Source organism: Salvelinus namaycush, chromosome 26 (assembly GCF_016432855.1).
Source record: "Salvelinus namaycush isolate Seneca chromosome 26, SaNama_1.0, whole genome shotgun sequence".
In the NCBI taxonomy this organism is placed as follows: Eukaryota; Metazoa; Chordata; class Actinopteri; order Salmoniformes; family Salmonidae; genus Salvelinus; species Salvelinus namaycush.
Window position 1 is genome coordinate 23,176,338 of NC_052332.1, and position 17,832 is coordinate 23,194,169.

The following is a 17,832-nucleotide window of genomic DNA, read 5'->3' on the forward strand; positions in this document are numbered from 1 at the left end:
ATTAACCACCATGGATACTAACTGTTGTTGTAGGGCCTCTAGAACCCAGTCTTGTCATTCATTTGGGCTTTCCATGAAACTGGAGTGCACACGGTTTGTGTACATTCCTGACAGTGCCAGAACAGTATGAAAGAACATTACAGGATACGGTTTAATACAGTAAATGTGCCGTGTCTTACTAATGCCAGCCAATGATGTCCCTAAGATATTGGACAGTTTTGTGTTTTCACCCTAATGGTTGAGGTTAGGATTAAGGGAGGGTAAACGGACCACAACTTTCTCCTCGTGTGTTTAAAGAAGGCCCATGTCTGTCTGACCAACCACTGTAAATTGTATTGTATTTATTAAAGATCCTCTCTAGTTCCTGCCAAGGCAGCAGCTACTCTTCCTGGGGTCCAGCAACATTAGGCAGTTATATACAATTTTAAAATATTACATGCCATTACATTTCATAGCACATTTAGTGTGTTCCCTCAGGCCACTACTCTACTACCACATATCTACAATACAAAATCCATATGTACGTGTGTAGAGTGCGTGTCTTATCATGTGTGTGTGTGTCTGTCTCCACTGTTCCATATGGTGTTTAAAAAATAAAAAAAAGCTCTGATTCTGCTGCTTGCTCCATGTAGTCATGGCTCTATGTAGTACTGGGCGACTCACATAGTCTGTTCTTGAGTTGGGGATTTTGAAGAGACCTTTGGTGGCATGTATTGTGGGGTATGCATGTGTGTCTGAGTTGTGTGCTAGTAGTTTAAACAGACAGCTTGGTTCATTTAGCATGTCAACACTTCTTACAAAAACAATTAATGATGATGTCAATCGCTCCACTTTGAGCCATTAGAGATTTATTTAAATAAAGAAGAAAAAAATGGACATGCATATTATTAATGTTAGTTCTCCGTGTACATTTAAGGACCAGTCGTGCTACCCTGTTCTGAGTCAGTTGTAATTTTCTGATGTCCCTCTTTGTGGCACCTGACCACACGACTGAACAGTCAAGAGCCTGTAGGTCCTGCCTTGTTGATATTGTTGTTAGAAAGGCAGAGCAGCGATTTATTATGGACCGACTTCTCCCCATCTTAGCTACTATTGTATTAACATGTTTTGACCATGACAGTTTACAATCCAGGATTACTCCTAGCAGTTTAGTCACCTCAACTTGCTCAATTTCCACATTATTTATTACAATATTTAGTTGCGGTTTAGTGAATGATTTGTCCCAAATACGATGCTTTTAGTTTTTGAAATATTTAGGACTGACTTATTCCTTGCCACCCATTCCAAAACTAACTACAGCTCTTTAAGTGTTACAGTGATTTCAGTCGCTGCAGTAGCTCATGTGTTCTGTCATCCACATACATAGACACACTGGCTTTACTCAAGGCCAGTGGCATGTCATTAGTAAAGATTGAAAAAAGTAAGGGGCCTAGACAGCGCCCTGGGGTATTTCTGATTCTACCTGGATTATGTTGGAGAGGAATCCATTAATGAACACCCTCTATGTTCTGTTAGACAGGTAACTCTTTATCCACAATATAGCAGGGGGTGTAAAGCCATAACACATACGTTTTTCCATCAGCAGACTGCGATCTATAATGTCAAAAGCCGCACTGAAGTCTAACAAAGCAGCTCCCACAATCTTTTTATCATAAATGTCTCTCAGCCAATCAGTCATTTGTGTAATGCTGTGCTTGTTGAACGTCCTTCCCTATAAGCATGCTGAAAGTCTGTCAATTTGTTTATCGTAAAATAGCATTGTATCTGGTCAAGCATAGTTTTTTCCAAAAGTTTAGTAAGGGTTGATAACAGGCTGGTTGGTTGGCTATTTGAGCTAGTAAAGGGGGCTTTACTATTTTTGGTTAGCGGATTACTTTTGCTTCGCTCCAGGCCTGACTGCTTTAGCATCAATGGGAAAGAAAAAAATAAACTAAAGCTGAAAATAGAAATAGAAATACTATTAATTAGGTCGACCGATTTATGATTTTTCAATACCGATTATTGGAGGACCGAAAAAAGCCAATACCGATTTAATCTGCAGATTTTTTAAAATTTATTTGTAATAATGACAATTACAACAATACTGAATGAACACTTATTTTAACTTAATATAATACAGCAATAAAATAAATTTAGCCTCAAATAAATAATGAAACATGTTCAATTTGGTTTAAATAATGCAAAAACAGTGTTGGAGAAGTAAAAGTGCAATATGTGCCATGTAAAAAAAGCTAACGTTTAAGTTCCTTGCTCAGAACATGAAAACATATGAAAGCTGGTGGTTCCTTTTAACATGAGTCTTCAATATTCCCAGGTAAGAAGTTTTAGGTTGTAGTCATTATAGGACTATTTCTCTCTATACCATTTGTATTTCATATACCTTTGACTATTGAATGTTCTTATAGGCACTATAGTATTGCCAGTGTAACAGTATAGCTTCCGTCCCTCTTCTCGCCCCTACCTGGGCTCGAACCAGGAACACATCGACAACAGCCACCCTCGAAGCATCGTTACCCATCGCTCCACAAACGCCGCGGCCCTTGCAGAGCAAGGGGAACAACTACTCCAAGTCTCGGAGCGAGTGACGTCACCGATTTGAAACGCTATTAGCGCGCACCCCGCGAACTAGCTAGCCATTTCACATCGGTTACACCAGCCTAATCTTGGGAGTTGATAGGCTTGAAGTCATAAACAGCTCAATGCTTGAAGCATTGCGAAGAGCTACTGGAAAAACGCATGAAAGTGCTGTTTGAATGAATGCTTACGAGCCTGCTGGTGCCTACCATCGCTCAGTCAGACTGCTCTATCAAATCAGACTTAATTATAATATAACACACAGAAATACAAGCCTTTGGTCATTAATATGGTCGAATCCAGAAACTATCATTTCGAAAACAAAACGTTTATTCTTTCAGTGAAATACGGAATCGTTCCGTATTTTATCTAACGAGTGGCATCCATAAGTCTAAATATTCCTGTTACATTGCACAACCTTCAATGTTATGTCAGAATTACGTACAATTCTGGCAAATTAGTTGGCAACGAGCCAGGCGGCCCAAACTGTTGCATATACCCTGACTCTGCGTGCAATGAACGCAAGAGAAGTGACACAATTTCACCTGGTTAATATTGCCTGCTAACCTGGATTTCTTTTAGCTAAATATGCAGGTTTAAAAATATATACTTCTGTGTATTGATTTTAAGAAAGGCATTGATGTTTATGGTTAGGTACAGTCGTGCAACGATTGTGCTTTTTTCGCAAATGCGCTTTTGTTAAATCATCCCCCGTTTGGCGAAGTTGGCTGTCTTTGTTAGGAAGAAATAGTCTTCACACAGTTCGCAACGAGCCAGGTGGCCCAAACTGCTCCATATACCCTGACTCTGTTCCAAGAGAAGTGACACAATTTCCATAGTTAAAAGAAATTCATGTTAGCAGGCAATATCTAAATATGCAGGTTTAAAAATATATACTTGTGTATTGATTTTAAGAAAGGCATTGATGTTTATGGTTAGGTACACGTTGGAGCAACGCCAGTCCTTTTTCGCGAATGCGCACCGCATCGATTATATGTGTGGCTGATGAATCAGAATTAGTTGGGTAACATAGATAAATAAGATGTTTTATTTACATAATATGCTTATGTGAGATACTTGTCATTAGAATGTATCCTTTTGGACTATAGTGTTGGCAGTTGCACTTTTTTCTTAGCTGGGGCTCAGTCATTTGGGGTCCAGAGAGGGGAGAGGTCAGGCTTGTCTTTTACATGTCTCTGGTGCTATGCAGAATATCAGAAAGGGAAGAGGACAGGATGGAACATTGTCTTCATATGTGAATGTATCTGTTAAACCATGTGAAGGGATGGCGTGATTAAGGGTGAACCAATTACTTGGCTCCACAATGTCTGTGCGCAAATCACTCCCCTCAGTGAGCTTGTTCAGGAGTGGGGTCAAGAGGGGGTTTACTTGAGATGGGGGTATCTAGAGTTGACAATTGAGTTATGCCTTGGATGCGGTAATGTTTTTGTACTATGAAGTACCAGGAACGAGATTAGAACCTCGTCTTAGAGACCAAACTGAACGATAATTTATAGTGAATGCTATCTGGCTATGGGATACTCCTCTCTCAAGTAAAAGTCTTTCTTTGTGAACTGTTCCTAAGATCTGTGGTTCGTCATGTAAGTTGAGAGGGGTGTATCTTGGCTATAAAAGATCTTTGTATTCTACTGTAGGGACTCAGAATTCATTATAGACACTGAATTGATCTGAGAGTCAAAGGGCTATTGTAAAGCTCATATTATTAAAGATGAAGTTTAAGTATAACTGACTGGTGTGTGGTTTGTAACTATCCTCATTTGGTAATACAGGAAATTGCCACGACATATGCAACGTAGGACACGCTAGATAAACTAGTAATATCACCAACCATGTGTAGTTAACTAGTGATTATGATTGATTGATTGTTTTTTATAAGGTAAGTTTTAATGCTAGCTAGCAACTTACCTTGGCTTCTTACTGCATTCGCGAAACAGGCAGGCTCCTCGTGGAGTTGCAATGTAAGGCAGGTGGTTAGAGCGTTGGACTAGTTAACCGTAAGATTGCAAGATTGAATCCCCGAGCTGACAAGGTAAAAATCTGTCGTTCTGCCCCTGAACAAGGCAGTTAACCCATCGTTCCTAGGCCGTCATTGAAAATAAGAATGTGTTCTTAACTGACTTGCCTAGTTAAATAAAGGTGTTAAAAATATATATATATTTTTTTTAATCGGCCAAATCAGTGTCCAAAAATACCGATTTCCGATTGTTATGAAAACTTGAAATCGGCCCTAATTAATCGACCATTCCGATTTAATTGGTCAACCTCTACTATTAATCATGTTTTCAAGAGCACTTGACTCCATTAATATTTTGTTGTTGTGTGTTTATCTGCAGATGCCAGGGACTCCATTGCCAAAGTGGCTTATGGGAGAGTATTCGGCTGGATTGTCAGTAAAGTTAACGAACTGCTGGCTCCCAACGTTGACTTTGACGTTGAGCTGACTGAAATAGGTCCGTTTCAAGGGAAACTTTAATAGTAACAAAATTCCAACTCTTTTCGTCTTCTCAAGCAGAGATGGTCAATGTCAGATTGACCATTCTATTTTCTTGTTATATAATACAGGTATCCTTGACATTTTCGGGTTTGAGAATTTTGCCGTGAACCGTTTTGAGCAGCTCTGCATCAACCTGGCCAATGAACAGCTGCAGTACTTCTTTAACCACGTAAGTGTAAATATCAGTAAACAAAGAAGTAGCCCTGTCATCTTGGGTCCCTTAGAAGTGATTCTCTATTTAAGTCCCCTAAAATGACAGCCTGTAGGATTTGTTAACATAAGACCCAAACACTTAAAAGAAACATGTGGTCAGCTTGTCTATTTAGTATTAGTAGAGGAACAGGAATCCGAACATAGTCTACAATTAGTTCTGCTTTTTGAAATGGCCAAAAATGCCTATTAGAGTGTCTCGTTTAAATGTTATTTTTCAGTGGAAGGCTTCAGAAAAACATGTCATTTTAGGTCAGCTGGCCGACAGTACATACAGTGAGCTCAAAGTTTTGGGACAGTGCATTTTTTTCTTGTTGTTTTGGCTCTGTACTCTAGCACTTTGGATTTGAAATGATACAATGACTATTAGGTTAATGTGCAGACTATCAGCTACCATGATTATGGATATTCCTGAATTAATTGTGAATAATGATGAGTGAGAAAGTTAGATGCATAAATAACACCTCCCCCCCCCCCAAAATGCTAACCTCCCCTGTTATTGTAATGGTGAGAGGTTAGCATATCTTTGGGGTATGATATAAAATGCTAACCTCCCCTGTTATTGTAATGGTGAGAGGTTAGCATGTCTTGGGGGTATGACATAAAATGCTAACCTCCCCTGTTATTGTAATGGTGAGAGGTTAGCATGTCTTGGGGGTATGACATAAAATGCTAACCTCCCCTGTTATTGTAATGGTGAGAGGTTAGCATGTCATGGGGGTATGACATAAAATGCTAACCTCCCCTGTTATTGTAATGGTGAGAGGTTAGCATGTCTTGGGGGTATGACATAAAATGCTAACCTCCCTTGTTATTGTAATGGTGAGGTTAGCATGTCTTGGGGGTATGATTTTTGTGCATCTTTAACTTTCTCACTCATCATTATTCACCATTCATTCAGGATTATCCATAATCATGGTAGCATTCACATTAATGTAGATGTGTTTAGAAAGATATTCTATTCTTAGAATAAGCGTCTCAAATGACACTACATTATTTACCATTCATTTCTATCAGGCACAAAATAATCTGAAATACAACCAAAATAAACAGCAAATGCATCCAAGTTTGTAGAGTCACAAGATTGTTATCATTGTGTGCTAGGAATAACTTTTGATACAAATAAGTGAATTTGTCCCAATACTTTTGGTCCCCTAAAATGTGGGGACTATGTACAACAAGTGCTGTAATTTTTAAACAGTTTAACCGATATGGATGAAAATACCCTCAAATTAAAGCTGACATTATGCACTTTAACCTCATAGTCATTCTATCTTTATTTCAAAGTGCTAGAGTACAGAGCCAAAACACCATGTCACTGTCCCAATACTTTTGGAGCTCACTGTACTGTATGCATGGGATGCTGGAGTTAAAGACAGTCTACTTTTACTAGTCACACTGCTGTGGACTACTCTCTGCTAGTAAACATTACACAGTTTACCTTTGGGGCCTGTCCATGTGGGCACTGAATATATTTGGTACAAATGCCATAGGAATCTGCTTATGGTTATTTACTACTGTCAGATCTCTAGATTACAACTGCATAGGGCTTCAGGGCTTCTGTTGCAGTTTTTGTGACTGAAGGCCACACACAATTGAATGTGCCATCTTCTCATGAAACGATTGGACAAAGCAGATTGATCCAATGAAAGATGTTCCACTGTGACCAAAGCTCTTGTGAAAGAAACTGGAAATACCTGCTGTCCTTTTGGTTTTAGTTGTTCATGCGTCTTTGTATGCATTTGTCATCCTGCAGCACATCTTTCTGATGGAGCAGAATGAATACAAGGAAGAGGGCATCGAGTGGGAGACTATCTCCTTCAAAGACAACAAGCCTATCCTGGTAAAAAGACACAAATTATTTTTTCCCTTCATCACTTACAGTAGTACTCTTTTTCTCTCAAACTTTTTTCATTCCCCTTTCGAATACTTTTTTTACTCTCTTTACCTCCCCCTCTCTCTCAGTAATAAAACAGACAGGTTGTGTAAACCCACTGTGAGTCTGGCAGATATAAAAGAACGGAGACCCCAGGAAGGGGAAATGCTGACGGGGCAGTGTTCAGTCACATGCCAGTAGCTTAATAGGCACTACAGCTTTCAGCCTGTGGCATCATCCTCTTGTCTATATAGAAGCCACTGGTTTAATTTGGCAGAAAATAGTGTCCCTGTCCATGGCTGAAGGTATGAGTAGAGCCTGTCTGTAAGTTATGGGATAAGATGGAAACATTAGGAGTTGTGGGAAGAATTCTAACTCAAGTAATAATTAGGGCGAGTAATGCACAACCTGGATCCACAGGTAATTTTCTCTGTACCCACTCTCAGTCCTAATGTCTACTGAGCACAATAAAACTTCAAGACCATTTTACAGTGTTGGGGCCCTAGTCAATAAAAACCTGGAAACCTTGTTAACCAATTTTCAGGACAACAAAAAGATTGTTGTGAGAATCTTCTGTTTTAAAGTCATATGAAGTTGTGTACCATGTTTGTTTTACCCAGTTAACAATTGGCTAGGTTAACCCAAATATGCATTTTCACAATAGAATAATGTGTTTGTTTAGGTGTTTTTTCTTGTGTCATATACAACTGTGTGTCTCCCACAGGACCTGATCCTTACTAAACCTATTGGGATACTTTCTCTCCTGGATGAGCAGAGTGCCTTTCCTCAGGTACTGTAGTGGTCTCCATACACCCATACATCTCTGTATTAATCAGGGATGGGCTCAATTCGATTTCAATTCCACTCAATTCAGAAAGTACACCAAATTACAGAATTTACAGAATTTCATTGTACTTCCTGATTTTTACTTCCTGAATTGACTGGAATTGAAATGAAATTGACCCCAACCCTGATATTAATTTATGTGTATTAATTCTAATCTCTTTTCCCTATTTGTCCCCTCAGGCGTCAGACAGAGACTTTGTGGACAAGTTGAACAGTAAATTTAAAAGCAGTCCACACTATGAGGTGGTCCGGAGTCGCAGCCCCCTCTTCACTGTGGTTCACTATGCTGGGAAGGTGAGGTTACATACCCGCCTTTATAATAGTACTTTATAATGCACTATGAGTATTGATATAGGCCATTTATAAGTTATTGTTTATAACTACACTTATACTACATTATGACTGCATAATAACTCATGAGTGTTTATGAAGCATTGTAGATATGGACTTCAAATAAAGTGTAAGTGTTCTGTACTTCCTGTGTCCAGGTCCAGTATAATGGAGGAGGCTTCCTAGAGATGAACAGAGATACCATCCCAGCCAGCATCAGAGACCTCTTCATCAACAGTGTCACCCCTCTACTCAGTGTCCTCTTCGCCGGTATTTGAGGCCATCTGAATGTGTCTGTGTTCTACAGCTCTTCGTTTAGCCAGAAATGAACCAGTCCATGGCTTTATGTTTTTATTTCTGATGCAATCTCTGATTATTTGTCTTTTTGCACAGTGATTTGTTAAACTGTAGCTATTAAATCAGTTGTGTACACATGCTTAACATGAATCAGAGCTGATACACAATGACGTGGGCTGGTTCCCAATGAGGGTTTGTGGATAAATACACCCCCTGACCACCTCTTAGAAAATTATGTAGTACGCATTTATAAATAATACATGCTTACGCTCATCTGAACACACCACCATAACATGTACAGCCTCTGGTTAGTTTGAGCGTTGTTCTAGTTTAAAACATTGATCACAGTCTGTCTGGCATCTCGTATCTAATATTCATACGATTTATATTTTATGTATTTTCAGCCACAATCTCCAGGACAGGGACCTTGATGCCACGCAAAGCAAAGGTAGGCATTGTAGATCACAAGTCCAGCAATTTTTTTTTATTATTATGAAGCGCAGCAGAATATGATAGTTTCTGTAGAATAAGAGATTATTGGTAACTAACAGCAAGGCCATATTTTGACCTTTCTTAGAGTACAAGTCAGAGGCAGAAAGTGGATTTTTGTGGTTTAAAGGATGTTACATTTTTTTTCCTTTTAGGTCATGCAAAAGGCAGATGACAACTTTAACTCAACTAGGAAACAGTCGGTGGGGGCCCAGTTTAAGGTCAGATGGAAGTTGACTCTATATAGCACATCTGGCTTTATAAACCTCTTATTTCTGAGCATTTGGTTTCATAATGATGTCTGAGCACTAAGTATGAACAAAACTGAAAATCCTAAATATGTCTACCTATAGACTGGACTGCTGTAAAATAAAGATGCACAGATAAGTTAGTAATCTCCACGATGTGTATGTGTGTCTTCCTTGCAGCACTCTCTGGCTGTGCTGATGGAGAAGATGTTTGTGGCCAGTCCTCACTTTGTTCGCTGCATCAAACCTAACGGCAACAAGCTTCCTGACCAGGTGGACAACAAAAGGGTCATGGACCAGGTGAGAACCAATATATCGTATTTTTTCAGATACTGCACTGTTCATATCTACCTTATACTGAAGATTAACCAGGTATCATCCAATGCTTTAGTATTTCCCCTAGCTACTATAGATTATTTCCTGGGAAGTGGGCACAAGCCTACGGATACAACACCAGTACTTTTGCCCTCAACGTTTAACCCTTTTTTCAGAATAATCTATGCTTTCAAAAACTAAGCAAAGGTGCATTACAAAAGCTATGTGAACGGTGCATAATTGTCAGTGCTAAAAGTTATATCTATAACACAGTATTGATCCTAAGAGTGTAGATTGAGTGAACTTCAGAGTCAGGGTTGTGTTCAGAGTCGGGCATGAAATGGAAGGTTCAGTCCGATTTCTATCTGAACTTGAGCAATAAGAAATGCTTGTTTTTCTTTTCCGTAGCAAAGCGTTTTGCTCCAGTGTGTCCTAATGAACATGACCCAGTCCCCAGTATGGCAATCAGGGGTTGACTAAGCAGCAGCAGTAACAGGGTCTAGGTCAGGGCCATAGGGGGCCCGCCCTACCGTACCTCCTTGCCTGTCCAAAAAACATATTGGTCTTTATTTGACTGAGATGCGCGCCGACAGAAAGACTCATCAATCTCAGACAAAGCATCCGAGCGAGCAAAACCGTGCCCCTCTGTCTCAGTATGTGTAGACCATGTATCTGATTCTGTCTGGACAAAAATAGTATGGCATGTCATACTATTTCTACATATAGTAAGACAGAGGGGCGCTGTTTCGCTCACTAAGATGCTTTCTCCGGTGAGAGAGTTTCAGCAGAGGGGAAGAGGCGAAGCAGAGGGCTCGCTCTCGCCAGAATTTGCCCTATGTGTTTTTATGGGCATAATAGGCAGACCTAAAGCTTGTCGCCTGCGTTCCCGCCTTTGGGACAACGTCTCCCATTGTTAGGGTGGAGACATGAGCATCTTGTCGTTATATACAGAGCTCTGGTTTCAGACTCTTGCGAAAGGAACGTTGGCGAGTGCACTGTTAGGATAATGGCTTCTCCTAAAGTAAATGGATGTTTTGCCAAAATTCTATAATTACTACTGTCTAAATAAAAACATTCACAATACTTTCTCCAGAATGTGCTCAGTGGTCTCCTGACAATTCATGTGCCTTCATGGTTTCGTTATGTGTGTTTGCCCTTTTGATCTTTTATTAAAAAATGTAATCAATTCCCCATTACATATGTCACCAGTAGGCCCAGTAAATATACTGTTAATCCCCAGTCATTTGGTTACAGTAATTTGTTAATGCATCTATTAATTAGTCATTTAACGTTCTCTTTCTCGGAGTGGAAAAATTGTTCGCAAAGTTCACAACCTGCTACACTTGTGAGAAACACAGTGCCCATTTGGCACTGGTCAATACTGCTGTCTAGTCTGACACCAGGGGACTTTCTTCCCTCGCCTCTCCTCCTCATCTGTAGTGCTTTTTAATTTGTTTGTCTAGGGCTGAACTGATAAAACAGTACAATGCAGTATTGGCGGGTGGGTGGACAATAGTCGAACTGGAACTATTGTTAATGATTTACTGTGAAAAGTCTGTTAAAGCTGATTTAAGGTCTTTTTCATTACATATGTAGGTCATTCCACCAATAAGGTGACTTTTGAGATGTCTAACTTGGTAAATATTTTTTTATTTCACACAATGTTTACATTCTGTCATAAAGAGCACATGTTCAACTTCATTTAAAAAAAAAAAGTAATTTTCCCATCAAGAGGTAAAAAAGAAAGAAAAGGAAGTGCCAAATAAAGTAACAGGGTTGACTATTTTTAAATTATTAATCCCCTTGTGACAGGGGGAATGGAAGCTTCGTGTGTGCAACAGGGAATAGCATTTGAATGCAAGTTTAAAGCATTTCTAGCCGGTCTATGGGTAACAGGGTTGACGTGTTTTGCTCGGTCCACTCCGTTTACCTCCACAAAACACCAGGAAATGGCCAAAAAGAGTAAAACCAGCTCACCTGCTTTTACTGTATGATTTATTTAACTATTAAACAATTATTTAAAAAAGAGTTTTACCATATTAAAACAAGAGTTCAGATGTAAATTAATCAATAATCACATGAAATACGTAATAATCTACAGAAATTACTTTGTCAAAGCAACAAAATAACCAAGGCTTTACGATGATGAAACTTGGATACATGTTTGGGTTAAGTGGGTTAAAATCTTCCTAGAAGTGATACAGGGCTTCTTTAAAAAAAAAAAAAATTATTAAAGGGCACTTCATTTAATATAACAGGCTTTTACAATTCAATATTGGTGCTCAATTTCTACTTAAAATATCAAAAGCATGCAAAAGTCACTCTTTTTGTGGAACAACCCATGTATGTGGTTATAGTGGCATAATATACAGATTTTTACAATGTTCATCATTGATCTCTGTGCTGTAGCTCTATTGCCCTCCATAAGCTAGAATAGTTCAAGACTAGTTCAAGACTAGCCAAAATAGTTATCATTCTGAAGCTGCTTGACCATCTGTGGTTTGTGCGTTTTAAACAATAATCACTCCCCCTATCATCATCATCATCATCATCATCATCATAACGGTGCATTATGTTACATCGCCACCTGCTGTTCAGCTTTGAGATTGCGTTTAGTTTCAAATAAGTCCAGTAGGTCTCTAATATGGCCATCAATAACACCTGATTCTGTTTGGGCTGTGTGGAACATATTCAAATGATAACTAAGGATAAAGAAATATTTTCCAGCTAAGATACAACGGCCTGCTGGAAACCATCAGGATACGAAGAGATGGCTTCTCCTGGCGACCCTCATTCAAAGAATTTGCTCAGAGGTGTGTGTGTGAATTTATATATTTTTATCAAACTTTGCATTATTTGTAAAATAGCTCAGTCATCTTGGCCAACATATAAATTTGTATGCATGATATTTCTGTACACTGCCGTTTTATTTTAGCTGTAGCATGCTAAACTCTCTTTGTCTTCAGATATAACATTCTGCTGATCAAGCCAGATTTACCACTAACCAAGGAAAGGTATGTATAAAGATACTTGCTCTCATTCCAGCAATTTAAAAAATATGACATACATCAACGTCCATTTGAGATATTAAACAGATCTTTGTAGCTGTGTTTTGTTTCATCTTATCAAATGTAACCTGTGTGGTTTGTGGGTCTTTTTCAGCTGCTTGTCCATCCTCAACACTACTGAGATACATGGCTGGAAGTGTGGGTAAGTCTACAGTAGTTGCTCTTGTTGTGTTAAATTAATTGGCAATCAGTCCTAGAAGACTAACTTACTTACTCCTGAATCTTCCTGTAAAAAAAGCTTCATTTTTTATAATTTGTCCGTTCATCAAAGCATGTCATTCAAGCTATACTCATCAGATGTTTCATGTGTTTACGCTAGAGGTAATAGTGTTGATAAGATGTCAGTTTCAAGACATTTAGGTAGCTGCCACCCAGATTCCAACTCGTCGAGTCCAACATTCAATTTGAAGTCTTATAAAACTCAATCAGTCAAGTGAAAATCAGTCTGTCAAAAGCAGCTCATTCTTCAGTTAACAGGTTAGCGTTGTCATTGGCTTGTACTGGGAGGTCAGCTCAGGGTTTATATTGAGTAGAGGTCTTTATCTCAGTTACACTATTTCACCCTCTTGGTCCCCAGCTCCTGCTTTCTACTGCTGCTGTTCTTTAGAATTGTTCCAAAGTTACGAATGTGGCTTAATGATTACTGGAGTTAATTGGTAATCTCAATCTTTCTCGAATTTAACATTTCTCTATGCAACAATTCCCCCTGCAAATATACTTAATATCTATGAACATTGTTCAAACATTCTCTCACTATGGCAGGTCGTCTCGTCTGTTCTTTAAGTACTGGCACCAGGAGGAGTTGTCCAGGCTGTTGGAGAGACTGGGCAAAGCAGCACTTGTCATCCAGAAAAGTAAGGGTCACTCATCAATAGTATCTGGAACATAATCTCTCAAATGTCTGTCAAACAGCTTCATTGGCCTCTGTGAGATGTTACTGCTTTTAAACTCAGGCCTGAGGCTGGAAAACCTTGCAGGTAGGTAGATTAGGTTATTATAAATTGAAGTTAACATTGATGAATCATGTCCCATCATGATGTATTTCAGACAATGCCATCAGCAAGTTACTTGCTGTTTTAAGTGCTACCTGCAGTCTTTGTGTTGCAACCCCCCACAACCCTGTTAGATGGATGATAGTTTCCCTGTTATACTGTCTGGTATCTTGATTTCAAGGCCTGTAATGACTGTTGCATCATTTTGTGTCAGAATGTGGTCCTTTACCATGTCATTCAGTAGTAATGTTTCTCTCAATCTCTCTTCACTGTCTCTCCCCCTCTGGCTTTCTGTTTACATTGTCTCTGTTGCTGTGTTTTGCAAACTACCTCTCCCTCTCTCTGTTCACATTGTCTCTGTTGCTGTGTTCTGCAGACTACCTCTCTCTGCGCTACAGGAGGAAGTACCTGTCCCTACTGTTGGAGGTGAGCAGACAGAGGCAGGCTCAGAGAGAGAGGGAGGAGGAGAACAAGAGTAAGTAGACAGAATATCGCTTTCCTTTTCACTTTTGCCCTCTCTTTCATCTCACTCTTGCTCACCTATCCCCCTTTCTTCCAATCACCTACTTGTTCTCTTTCTCCCTACCACTGTTCTATTTTTGTTCTTGATCGCTTTACCCCTCAACTCTTTCTCTCTCTACCCCTCTACATGCTTGTTGTCAAAGACATTTCTGTTTGTCTTGAATATTTCAACACTCAAGAAGTTAAGGATCCTTGTCACTCACCATATGCAGCTCTATTAGTGCTGTATCAACAGTATTGTGTGTGTGTGTGTCTCAGGGCCCGTCTCTCCACCCGTGCCCCTACCTAGGAGGAAGAAGCCTCAGCCCCGGCCTCGCTCCATCATGCCCACAGCTGCCCACCTGGCCCCTGTCCCCCGGCCCCGCAACAAACAGTTTGAGGTGGGCCATATTGAATTTATTTTGGTTAACAGACATACAAAAACAATGTGGACCCAGAGGGTATCACTTGAAAGTATTAATTAAAATGCTCGTTTCCAAAGTGGTCCTCGATGGTACGTTTCTACACTCAAGACCCTGGCAACCTTTAATTAATTTGAAACAGTGAAAAGTAATTTTCAGAAAGTAATCTGATGTTTATTCTCTCGATCTCTGGTGCTAGCTAGCCCATAGACAGCATGTTAGTTGAAACCTGCTATTGACTGATCTTGTACCCTTTGACAATCGCCCTCCCACTCTTTCCTCTGACATCCCCTCCTACACGCTGATGACTAAGGCCTAGATTCAATCAAATCAAGCGTTGGAGTTGTCCAACCGTCCCACTCACGTTAGAAGTTCAGAACGGGAAAGTGTAGGATATATAGAAATAATGACACTCAAATAAAAAATCATTCAACTAAATAATGAGGTGTAGATTACTTCTCACATTCCAGTGTTCCAACTTGTAAACAAGGCTGCATGGGATTTCTCTTATTACGATTCCATGTAGCCAATGGCAATGTCCGCTTTAGGTATAATTCCAGGAGCTGCTTGTGGATTGGACAGCTGTAACACAGTTCCGACACCGCCAAAACAACCACTATGCGGATGTTGGCTAATGAGATCTGATTGAATAGAACCCTAAACTGAGCCTTAAACTACCCTAAGATTGACCCTATACGGTTCCCTCGGTCTCTCCCAGGCCACTCCCTTTGACAACCTGGAGGTGCACAGTGAGCTGGCTGAGCTGATAGGCCAGGCGGGGGGAGAGGAGCGGGCCAGGGAGAGGAGCAAGAAGAGAAGGGACAACATCCGCTGGTTCAAGGAGACGCAGGCCCGCAAGGTGGTCCGCAACGGTGCCTTCCCCTGCTGGTTCCATGGCATGATAACACGTAGGTCAGTAAGACAGGACGACACACACACACACACAGCATATGTTTTACTATCCTTGTGGGGACCTACAATTGATTTCCTATTTTCCCAAACCTTAAACCTAACCCTAATTGTAACCCTAACTCCTAAGCCTAAAATAGCCTTTTCCTCATGGGGACCTGTAAAATGTCCCCACGAGGGAGAATTGCCCTTGTTTTACTGTCCAGTACCAACGAGGATAGTAATACACATTTCAGACTTAATTCTGTCAGATTTCAGGGTGGTTTTAAACACACTGTATGTCTCCTCTCCAGACAAGCTGAGGATCTGATGACGGACAAGCCTGTAGGCTGCTTCCTGATTCGTGTAGGACAGAGCCGGGAGGGCTACACACTAACATACAAGTAAGACTGAGGATGACTATCTGGATCCAAATGACCTTCCCCTACTGGGTCTTGTTCTCATCACATCACATTAGATCAGTGGTCACCTTGAGGAAGGGTGCAGTTAAGTGTATTTGAAAGGGGTTGACAGACGAGTAGAACAAGAGCAGAAGACAGGGTTGTGTTCAGTAGGCAGTAAACTTTTTTGATATAGATTGGAATGGGGAGGTACTAACTGAACTTGTCCCATTAGAGGGATTTTTGTTAAATTGTTTTACTACAGTGTGCTGAAAACGACCCGACGCTATAGCGTGACATATAAGACATTAAACCCCTAACTCCTGTTTGCTCCCTCACCCTGTTTGACCGATATGTACCCTTTACTTTCTGTCCTCTCCATCTATCCAATGTCAGGGGGGCAAACCGATGTAGGCACTACATGATCGAGATGCAGTCCAACGGGAAGTATGTGATCCTGGGGGAGGATAAAGCCCACCCCTCCCTGCCTGACCTGGTGCAGCACCACAGCCGGGTGGGCATCAAGCCCTTCAACGAGCTGCTCACCACCTCCTGTGGACAGGTCAGCACTTGGGTCAAATTCCCTTTAGGGTCTGGCTCCTGTCGAATTTACTCACCGTTGGCACAGGCTCTGGCAGGACCTGTGTGTAATACTGTACATTAAGAATGGATAATCAAACATTTTATGCTCTAATGTTATTCTGTCTGCTGTTCCAGACATGTGACCACAACACAGACTACGAGGACTTGAAGGGCCTGGATCACCTGGCCGTGGTCGACCGCAGGAGCACCATGTCTGGGGAAGAGGAGGGCGAGTCGAGCCCGGATCAGGTCCACCTGGAGTTCCAGCAGCTCTTCCTGCCGCCGGGGCAGAACCCCGACCTGGAGGCCCAGAGACCCCCTGTCCTCAGGCGGATATCTGACCGCAGACACCGGGCAGAGGCTGGAGGAGGAGGAGAGGCCCTGAGAGGGAAGCTCAGAGATGGGGAGAGAGGAAGAGCGTGGGGAGATGAGGGCGAGCGGGACCGCAAGAGCAGGCCCTTTCCCCGGTTGTATCCTTCCATCCGATTGGCTATGAGGGAGATCCAGCAGGTGAGAGGCAATGATGAGGAAAGGGAAGAGGGTGGATAGATGGGAGACTTAATATGTTCAATGATAAGGTGATTGGACATATAGTTTAGACTTTAATGACCTATGTATTAAAGGGATACTTCAGGATTTTGACAATGAAGCCCTTCCATCTACTTCCCTAGAGTCTGATTAACTTGTGGAAACCATTTTTATGTCTCTGCGCAGAGATATGAAAATGGTATCCAAGAGTTCAACTGACTCTGGGGAAGTATATAAAGGGCTTCATTGCCAAAATCTTGAAGTATCCTTTTAATGCTGGATCTAGTCTATCATAATTTCTCAGTTTCAGCTAATTTCTCAATGAAATGACACAAACATCTTCTTGGGATGTCAGGGTCTATAGAACTGGCTGGGCACATCTGGTCTATCGCTAGAACTGGGCCAGTTACATCTGCGTATAGATAGCAGTCAGTATATGGTGTTAAACCATTAAAATAGCTACACTGTAGGCCTATTCTTTAAAACTTGGCATGACGCAACATACTACTTCATTATTCACTATTACGAAATGGGCTTTTTGAATTCATACAATGTAGGTTGAACCCTGTCTTTGTTTTCTTCCAACCCAGATCATTTCGGAACATCAGGGTTGATTTTAGGAGCTGACTTTTATGCTGAACCATGATTATCTGAATACATAGCCAAACTGACACAATTCATGCTGGAGTACTGTGCCTCGAGTGTTCATTAATCTGCATTAATAAAGAATTGTGGATGCATTTGTGATCT

At 40.7% G+C, this 17,832-nt stretch overlaps 1 protein-coding gene across 2 annotated transcripts in view; it reads left to right on the forward strand.

Annotated features, from left to right (window-relative positions):
- LOC120021561 (myosin-IIIb-like) overlaps window positions 1-17,832 on the forward strand; it is a 47,543-nt gene that overhangs the window by 28,205 nt on the left and 1,506 nt on the right. For both annotated transcript variants that reach the window (XM_038965351.1, XM_038965352.1), the window contains 19 exons: window positions 4,929-5,045; window positions 5,158-5,258; window positions 7,056-7,142; window positions 7,900-7,965; window positions 8,202-8,315; window positions 8,510-8,621; window positions 9,053-9,096; window positions 9,293-9,358; window positions 9,566-9,685; window positions 12,428-12,513; window positions 12,667-12,714; window positions 12,863-12,910; window positions 13,531-13,622; window positions 14,137-14,235; window positions 14,541-14,662; window positions 15,402-15,595; window positions 15,886-15,975; window positions 16,369-16,534; window positions 16,690-17,064. In XM_038965351.1, the coding sequence (XP_038821279.1) occupies window positions 4,929-5,045; window positions 5,158-5,258; window positions 7,056-7,142; window positions 7,900-7,965; window positions 8,202-8,315; window positions 8,510-8,621; window positions 9,053-9,096; window positions 9,293-9,358; window positions 9,566-9,685; window positions 12,428-12,513; window positions 12,667-12,714; window positions 12,863-12,910; window positions 13,531-13,622; window positions 14,137-14,235; window positions 14,541-14,662; window positions 15,402-15,595; window positions 15,886-15,975; window positions 16,369-16,534; window positions 16,690-17,064 (2,147 nt within the window). The remainder of the gene's footprint in view (window positions 1-4,928; window positions 5,046-5,157; window positions 5,259-7,055; window positions 7,143-7,899; window positions 7,966-8,201; window positions 8,316-8,509; window positions 8,622-9,052; window positions 9,097-9,292; window positions 9,359-9,565; window positions 9,686-12,427; window positions 12,514-12,666; window positions 12,715-12,862; window positions 12,911-13,530; window positions 13,623-14,136; window positions 14,236-14,540; window positions 14,663-15,401; window positions 15,596-15,885; window positions 15,976-16,368; window positions 16,535-16,689; window positions 17,065-17,832) is intronic.